Genomic DNA, 9,100 nt, shown 5'->3' on the forward strand with positions numbered 1-9,100 from the left:
AGCCACGGCCGCTGAGCCTGCGCGTCCGGAGCCTGTGCTCCGCAACGGAAGAGGCCACAACAGTGAGAGGCCCGCGTACCGCAAAAAAAAAAAAACCGCAAAAAAAAAAAAAAAAAACACCCTCCAGTAAATATGGAGGGATAAATTTGGCAAGCTAGTGCCCCCGCCAGTTCCCTGTTAGCAAGCTTCTTTAGATGAGAGCCCTTCTTCTACCCCCCTGCAGAAGGTGAATTTATATTTATTTCCTCCTTTATAGTACTTCATACATTTGTATTATTCCATTAATTTGTTTAAAAGAAACTTTCATTCATGACCTTGCTCTCACCACCAGAATGACTAGCTGACTTTGTACCAGGACAATGCTTACTCCCTGCTAGGAAATCAATGAACATGTTTCAATGAAGTTAACTACTTGGATACATAGGAGAAGATAGAAAAGGGCCTCCCAGGGTATTTCTATCACTCTTTAAGTCACCTACTAGTGCTAGGAAAAGACTCCAGGTTGCCTTCACAAAGCACTATGCATTGTGATGAACATTTGGTTTCAGGACCATAAAACATGACAGAAATAAAACTCCTTCTGATGGAAATTTGAGTCCTTTTGTGGATGTGCCTTTTCATGCATAGAGAATATGTGACTTGGAGTCCCAACTTCTATTTTTTTTAACATCTTTTTGCCTAATACGCATATATTTTGAAAAGACAATCAATATTTGTGACCTTATCTTGAAACATGGCTCATTAAAACTATCATTTTAAATCTCACAACAGTTAATAAGCTGGTAGAGATAAAAATGATCTAGATATTTTTTTCCTGGTTTTCTGGAAACCATGGATGCTTCATTTTTGTAGGGGTTATTGTTTGTTTTGTTTTGTTTTGTTTTATTAATGGGAATCTTTGGTGCCAAAGGCAAGACTACAATAGAACAGAAAATTGATGGTCTCCTAATGTCTCAAAATCCCAAACAAATATAGGAGCAAAAAAGGGTAAGGAAGGTGTCCTTGTCTAATTTTCAAGGGAGATGATCCAATACTTTGAAAAGACTGGTAAGATTTAACTGTCCATGCCTTTGACATGTGAGGATGAAATTCTGCTTAAGGAAAAATCTGTCTCATGATAAATAAGTGTATCTTTAAAAAAAAAATAAAGCCAGAATGCAATAATAAGTTTTTTTTGTTTTTGTTTTAATCTTTATTTATTTTTTGGCTGTGTTGGGAATCCATTGCTGCGTGTGGGCTTTCTCTAGTTGCGGGAGCGGGGGCTACTCTTCATTGCAGTGCATGGGCTTCTCATTGTGGTGGCTTCTCTTGTTGTGGAGCACGGGCTCTAGGCGCACAGGCTTCAGTAGTTGCAGCACATGGGCTCAGTAGTTGTGGCATGTGGGCTCTAGGGCGCATGGGCTTCAGTAGTTGTGGCACGCAGGCTCAGTAGTTGTGGCGCACGGGCTTAGGTGCTCTGCAGCATGTGGGATCTTCCCGGACCAGGGAGTGAACCTGTGTCCCCTGCATAGGCAGGCGGATTCTTAACCACTGTGTCACCAAGGAAGTCCCCCAGAATGCAGTAATAAGTTGATAGGAAAAATCAGTCTCTTGATAAATAAATGTATCTTTAAAAAAAAAAATAAAGCCAGAATGCAGTAATAAGTTGATCCAGTGAAATTTATATGCATATAATCAATTTAAGAAACTTAATGGCTGGCTTCCACAGACTTTTGAAAGTGTTTTTCAACTTAAAATTAAGCAGTTGTTTTAAAGAACCCTACCTTAAAGAAAAAGAAGTTTTTGTTGATTTTTAAGGACTAGCCACGGTAACAATGTAAAATTTGATGATAATAAACATCTAAAATTTAATGGACTTATCAACATAAATGAGTCTATTTGAAGACTCTTTAAATTCTATGGGAAATCAAATCTTGGATGATAAATAATCTTCTAAAAAGTAGACAGCTGTTTCACATGTAGTTCTTAACTTCTTCATCCAACGTTCCATACATGATAGTATTCAACAATCCTTCAAATACCAAGAGATAGTTATCTGCAATATTACTGGAAATTCTGAAAACCCGCCCTGCAAAAATACTATGGCTAAGTACAATCTCTCTGTTGAGTCTTTAATATTCTGTCTTGCCTTATTTTTCTTGTCCCTGCAATAAATTTAATCGGGCAGGATTATTTTAAAAAATCTTTTCTACTCCAAATGTGCTGTGATTCTGTGATTCAACATATGGGCAATTATCAAGAGAAGAATCATGTTATTAAAATAATGAAAAAACAAGCAAACAAAAAACATCCCTGCAATTCTCATACCTTTCTAGCACTACAAAACTTGGCTCCTGTATGGAATTGTTACATTTTAGTGTTCATGTACAAACCATCTTGTCAGACTCATACAAAACCTTCTAAGAAAGGCTAAAATTTTATCATGAAACATGAAGTAGCAAATTAAGAGTTCAGATTCTTAATCAGTTTGATCCTTGATCATTTGAGACTATAATCCAAAAATGACCTAAGGTTGAATATATATAGAGAAAAACCTTCTCTATTTGTAGACAGGTTAAGTTTTTGAGCTCATTTGATTCCAAATGTAGAGTAACCCCATACAAGCGACTAATCATTAAAGCCATGTGTTGGTTGAGGGCCGTTTTTGCCCCAGCCAAATGTTATTTATACAATTGATTCAAAGTTCTTAAAGAAAGAAGCTATGTAGTTGTCTTGGTTCCTCAGAGGCAATAAAGAAAGAATGCAGATTTCTGGCTAGACTCCAGTGTCAGACTATACTTGCAAATGTGGCCCAAGAGCATTTCCTATCCTACATGCTCTTCTACAATGCTCCATCAAGAAGTAGAGCCCAGTTCTCCTCCCCTGGAATCTGGACTATACATATGGCTCCTCTGTGATTTCCCAGGCTGGTTCAGACAGAGACTGGTTCTCTTTGAACCCTTGCTCTCAGCAAAACTACTCATCCTGTAAGAAGTCCAACTATGCTGAGACCACCATGCTAGAAAGGCCAGTCCCAGCTGAGTCCAGCCTCCCAGCCATTCCAAACAATAAGTCAAACCCCGTGAAACCATTTGGAAGAGGATCCTGCAGTTCCAGATGCTCTAGTTTCCAGCCATTCAAATCACCCTCAGCTCCAGCTCCAGACATCCTGGAGCAGAGACAAGCCATCCTCATTATGCCCTATCTGAATTCCTGACCCACAAAAGTCATGAGCATAAAAAAATAACTGTCATTTAACAACACCACTAACTTTGGGGGTGGTTTGTTTTCCAGCATTAATAACTGGAACACTCTTGGAGAAAACCTGTCCCTACCACTGATTGAGAACTTGGTAAACTTACAAAAATACCTGGTCTCCTCAATAATATATGGAGATAACATTAGCTAAACTGCAAGTTTATTCAACACTGGGAATAATAGAGATGTCTGGCCTGGAATAGTACTGAATAAAAGGTAGCTATTAGACAATAATTTTGTGATCATGATTTATCAGGAGCACTGTTAAATGCTGGGAAGTACATATCAAAATTTAAATTTGAGACTAACAACATACTTCATCATTCAATGCAAAAAAAGTTTACCACTTAAGGAGGAAAATGTCCTCAATTATTGAAAAAAATTATCACTTTGGGTTTGCTTCTCTGAATATATAAGGAAGAAATGCAACCCTAATGAGCAGGTATGTTTGCATATTTAATCTTCATGACAAATCATCTGAGGACAGTAAGCTATATGAAGTCATATGATTGGTAAGTGGTCAAGTTCAGGGCAGTTTGAATCCAAAGCCTCATATATTCTTCACAACACTACTCTGCCCTCCTAGAGGATTATGTTATAATTTATCAGAGTTCATAAAGAAGTTTACTGTGATATTTAGGTAATATAATCCAGGGACTTATTTTGGAGCACCTACAATCCTTTTCACTAATATATCCAGTAGTACTTTGCGGTCTCACTAAGTGGGCTTAGTATTAAACAGAAACCTGAAAGTGATTCTTCAAATTTATTCCTGACAGCAGGCAAAATCTATTGCTTGAGATATGCTTTTGTTTGTTTTGGTTTTGTTTTGAAAGGTTTTATGAAAGGCCAGGCTTCTCACATACTCATCAAATCCCTTAGCTGACAAAGATTGATCTAAATGGCTCCCTGGAGATTACAATCATTCTACAAATGTGAACAAAAGAGGAATTATATCTGCCCACAAATTAAAATGTCCTTTGTAAAAGTCAATCTGGGGAACTTCAGAGTCTTAGGAGACCTTAAAAGGAAATCATCATCAAGATCTTGAAATGTTATACTGGGTTTTCTCTGGATTATTAATCAAGAAAGTTTTGGTGCTAAGTGCTGCTCTTTCCACCAGTCTACTGCTGTATAGGTTAAATAAAATTCCATTTGTTCTACTTCTGTTCTTTTTTAGGAAGCCAGAATAGAGTATAACTGTTGTGACCTCCAGGCTTGCTGAGCTATTTGTAAACATGCATCAATATCAACTCATTTCAAGCAACAAGCTGAACTTTCCCTGGAGTAAATCACATTGCAAAGTTTTCCAATGAAATTACGTTTCCCAATTAAGATATGGATTCAAAATATACATAGATGATACACATCTGAACTCAGAATCACTGTATCTCAGATTTTCTAAGATTTGCAGGTGTTTAGGCAGTTCCGTTTATCTTAAACTACCACCCAAGACAGGTTTTCTTATAATGCCTTTTAAAGTGGATTTTTATATCACAGTTTTTAAAAAATGAGCTACATACAAAGCACTCTTAAAAGAACCCCTTGTCAACTGAAAATAATAATATTCACCTGTTATTAGCCTACAGTGCATTGCCATTTCAAAACTGCCAGTGACTTGTTACAAATGCAGCTATTTTTAGGACAGTGCGCAAATGTTAATATTCCTTGAAAAAGGAACCAACTATTTAATAATCAAGTATTTTGTGGATGGAAAGATGGATGAATGCCACTTGTTATATCCCAAAATTACTCTCAGTAAATTGTGTTCATTTGGCCATCTGCACACCCTTACATTTTGCTTAGTCAGTAAATAACACAGACGTCAAAAAAGCAATCTGATTTATATGAAATAGCTACGTATTTATAAATTTTAAAGAAGAAGCAAAAAATTACCCTAGAGGTTATACAGTACGTTTGAAGTCAAAGTTAGGGTGTCAGCTTTCTGTATACACTTGAGTAATCCTATTTGAACTAAGGATTCTCTTATAATTGCTATGGCTGTGAAACCCTATAATTATATTCTAGGAAAAAAGTTATCAAAACTAAATGCGACTAAGCAAAAGTCTAAAACATTACTATCATTTAAAAATAATATTTAAGATGTATTAAAAGGCTGCCAAAATCATCCTTAGAAATTCTGTGGCCAGCAGCCATGTGAGTACTACCTATTCTAAACTTCCTAACAAGCATACTTAATTTATTTATTTTTTTCCTGTTTCCACCGCGAATGACAGTCTATTAGCCATTTTCTCATTTGTCTTTTTGGGAAATGTACAGCTTAAAGATGAATGCCTGGATAGTCCCCCATACACTGAATTGGGACACCGGAGAAAAGCATTACAGTTGACTGACACCCGGATTACTGGTTCGTACTAGAAGTGCTGACGCAACCTACAATACACCAGGACACAAAAGGAATGGTTCTGCTTTTGCTTAAAACCATAAAATAGGTTATAAGCGGCAAACGATGCACATTTGGTACCAAAATTAAAATGCGGGCTTTAAAAATAATGGCTGAGGGGAAAGTTTCCGTAGGAACTAGGCCTAAGTAGGACATATTGTCATCGGTAGAAACATTCCTGAAATTTCCCTTCTGTATTTACAAGCTTGCCTCTTCACGGCAGTTTCAATTCTAATTAAGACAAAGGTTTTTAATTAAGCCCTGAAGATGCTGGTAAAGGGCCTTCAGTAAAACTGTCCTTGGTGGTTCCTCCTGAGGTAATTCATTTCGCGAGACAAAGAAGTGGATCTCTTAAAATCTTCACAGAAGACATTTCCCTCCCTGCTTTCTGCTATTCAACACAGCAAACAGACTGAGAAAAGCTGCCTGCCCTTTGGAACGGGCAAGGAAAACATTGCTCATTTCACTTCAAGCTTCCCCCTTGTTTCAGAATACTGGTGCACAGAAGCTTCAAGTGCACCAAACACTGTAAGAAAATAGACTTTGTAAAGTGGGGAGATGAGCGATTTTCCAGATTTTGTTTCCTTTCCTCCTGCATCCTCCCCGTCCACCACCACCTTGGGGAGGAAAAACGAACTGCTACTACATAAAGAAAGTCAAGAACTTGTTCCAGATAGCCTCCAACAAAACCATTTCCACCAGCCCAATTTGCTTCTGAAGTATACTTTTTCTAGGATGAAAACTATTTTATTTTCAGGAACGCAACAAGAAATAAATGCTGCAGTATGAGTTTCAGCAAGAGGGTAGAATAACGGGTTTAGAAGAAAAAATCAGAAGCTGTACCAGCCTCCGATTTTTACCTTGCAGAGTCCTATTACAACTATATTTGCATTAAGCTTGTGTCTCCCTACTTCCTTGCTTAGAGAGTAAAAAAGCAGAGATAAATGGGGATGGAGGCAATGAAGGAAAGATTAGCAAACACTGCAGACGCGCCACAAACTCGAGCTGGCTTCTCCCCATTCCCCACATTCCTGGCCGAGAGAAAAGGATACGGGCCTGAAAAGAAAATGGGAGTTGAAGCTTGTTTCTCCTACCTATCTGAAAAGTCTTTATGCAATCAGGGGGCTATTATTTCAAGAGACAGAGAGAAAGGGGCAAAAGATTCACGTTGCTAAGGAGACGTGCCGGAGCTGGCATTCCTACATAAATTTCCATTTCTATTGGAGAGGGGAAAGAAAGCATATTTTCTCCAAAGTTTATTTGGATCCCCTGGTTACTGAAGAAAGGCATTTTACCAATTTATTTTATCTTTAGTTGTAAACAACCAACCCTGAAAGAATTAAAAGACCTAAATGTTGACCTCTCGCTGCCAACCAGTCCCCTCCACAGTAAATTAAGCAACAAAGACGAAATCCTTCAATGGAAATTTTGAGGTAATAACAAAGAAAAAGCCTTTTGTAAACAGACAAATTTATGGAAGAAACTAAACCAAGTGCACTAATTTCTCATAACAAGAAACCAAAGACAAAAGCAAATCTGATTTTTTGTGGCTCTTTGTCCTATTTCAACTTGCCTGGAACTTGACACGTTTCCAGTAAAGCTTTATAAATAGTCCCAGAGAAGACAGGAAACTGTCACGAGGGAATTTAATGAGTTTCTCAGGGGTGCCCGTGTTAAGTGTGTAAAATCACAGCCTGGTCATCTGCCTTTTATTCCCCTTTCTCTGCGCTGACACCAGCAGCTGAAGAATCAAGATTAGCGAGGAACAGGGGTTTGCACCAAGAAATCGGAAGTTGTCAGATTTCTGCTAAGGGCGTAACATTGGGAGGGCAGGGGAAGGCAACCGGGGCTCAAGGCAACCGTGACTACCTAATTCTCCGTCCTCCACCCCATCCCTTTGCTGCTTCCAGTGCTGGCTGAATAAGCCACAACTTTCCAGGCATCTGTGAGTACCTCATGCAGAAGAGCAAGAAAGATCTAGAGGACTGAAGAGGCATTTGGAGTGGGAAAGAAAGAAGAGCAACTCTCAACCAAGGACGGTGTCACCAAAAAAGGCAAGGAAATTAAAGCCTGTCCCTCTCCCAACTCTTCACATCCCTCAAAAATTTAAGGAACTAAAATCCAAACCGAAACTCACGGGAAAACCCAGATAAAGTGGAGTAGAAAAGGCAGAAACGGGGGCACTCAGAGGTAAACTCAGGCAAATTCCTCCTTGAGAGAGAAGTGGGGAAGGCAGAGAGAACCCACAGCATCCTGGTGGGAGTTGGGGCGCTTTTGCTTGTGTCTTTTTTAACGCGGGTGTGGAAGGCGTTGCATTTTCAACACAGCCACATGGTTCTCGCCTTAAATGATAACAATTACCCAAAATAGCATAAGTGTTACTCCAGAGCCCGAGGCATGGCCACGGGAAGAGAGGGCGTGGGACACTGCACTGGGTTTGGCGACCGGGATTGGGGAGAGGTGAGGGGTGGAGATCAGGGAGTTGGCTGGAGCCCGAGGATCCGCGAAGGGCCAGGATGGAGGGGGCGGACTAGGGTGGGGAACACAGAAGGAGAGGCAGGTAGAGGTGGTAGCTGTCCAGGCAGCGGGGCGCGGGGCGGTCCGGGGCGGGAGGCAGGGGTCGCGGCGCGCCGGGCCCTCACCGCTGCTGAGTGTGGACTCGCAGTGCCAGATGTCCAAGCTGGCGGGTTTCCGGCAGGACTCCCACAGGGACAGGTAGTACTGGTGGTCGGCCGTGACCCAGGCCGGGCTCAGCACGGCCCCCAGGTCCAGACACAGTGCCAGGAAGATGCACACCAGCCCGACCAGCTTCAGCGGGGTCAGCACCGACACGCGCACCTCCTCCATGCCGCTGCCCGCCGAAGCCATGTCCCGGGCGCCGCAGCCGGCCCGCCCCGCCGGAGACGAGGACGCCAGGCGGGTCCGGAGAGCCGGGAGCCCGACCTCCCACGGAGGGAAGCAGCCGAGCCGCCGCGCGCGGGGACTCGCTCCCTCGGGGATCTGCGCGTTTTCAGCCGCGCCACGAAGGTGGATCTGCGGGGCGGCCGGCCGGGGACCGGGTCGTGGGCAGCCGCAGCGACGCCGATCCCGCCGTGGACCTTCGCCACCGGCCCCGCGCAGCGCTCTGCCCGCGCCCGCTCCGCCCCGGCGCTGCCCCGCTCGCTCGCTCCGCCCCGGCCCCTCCCCGGCTGCGGGAGGCGGCGCCGAGCGGGGAGGGGCAGCGGTCAGCACCCGGGCCGACGTCAGGCTCCGGCTCCTGGCTCCAGGCTCCCGGCGCGAGAGGCTTGCGCCCGCCCCGCCCCGCCCCTGCCCGGTGCGCGCGGAATGGGTCCGCTCTCTCTCTGCCCCCGTGCGCTGTGCACGCGCAGCGAGTCCTCTACCCTAGTGTGATGCGCGAACAGAGCCCCATGCGAGCCCTCCGCCCCCGAACCGCTGAGCGGGGCAATTCCTCGAAGCTGC

The 9,100-nt window shown here is 42.8% G+C and overlaps 1 protein-coding gene across 1 annotated transcript in view; it reads right to left on the reverse strand.

Moving 5' to 3' along the window:
• TMEM47 (transmembrane protein 47) overlaps positions 1 to 8,774 on the reverse strand; it is a 26,412-nt gene extending 17,638 nt beyond the window's left edge. The window contains exon 1 of the mRNA XM_007109911.4: positions 8,284 to 8,774. Within this exon, the coding sequence (XP_007109973.1) occupies positions 8,284 to 8,509 (226 nt within the window). The 5' untranslated portion in view covers positions 8,510 to 8,774. The remainder of the gene's footprint in view (positions 1 to 8,283) is intronic.
• Between the last annotated feature and the right edge of the window lie 326 nt (positions 8,775 to 9,100).

Source organism: Physeter macrocephalus, chromosome 21 (genome assembly GCF_002837175.3).
Source record: "Physeter macrocephalus isolate SW-GA chromosome 21, ASM283717v5, whole genome shotgun sequence".
NCBI lineage: Eukaryota > Metazoa > Chordata > Mammalia > Artiodactyla > Physeteridae > Physeter > Physeter macrocephalus.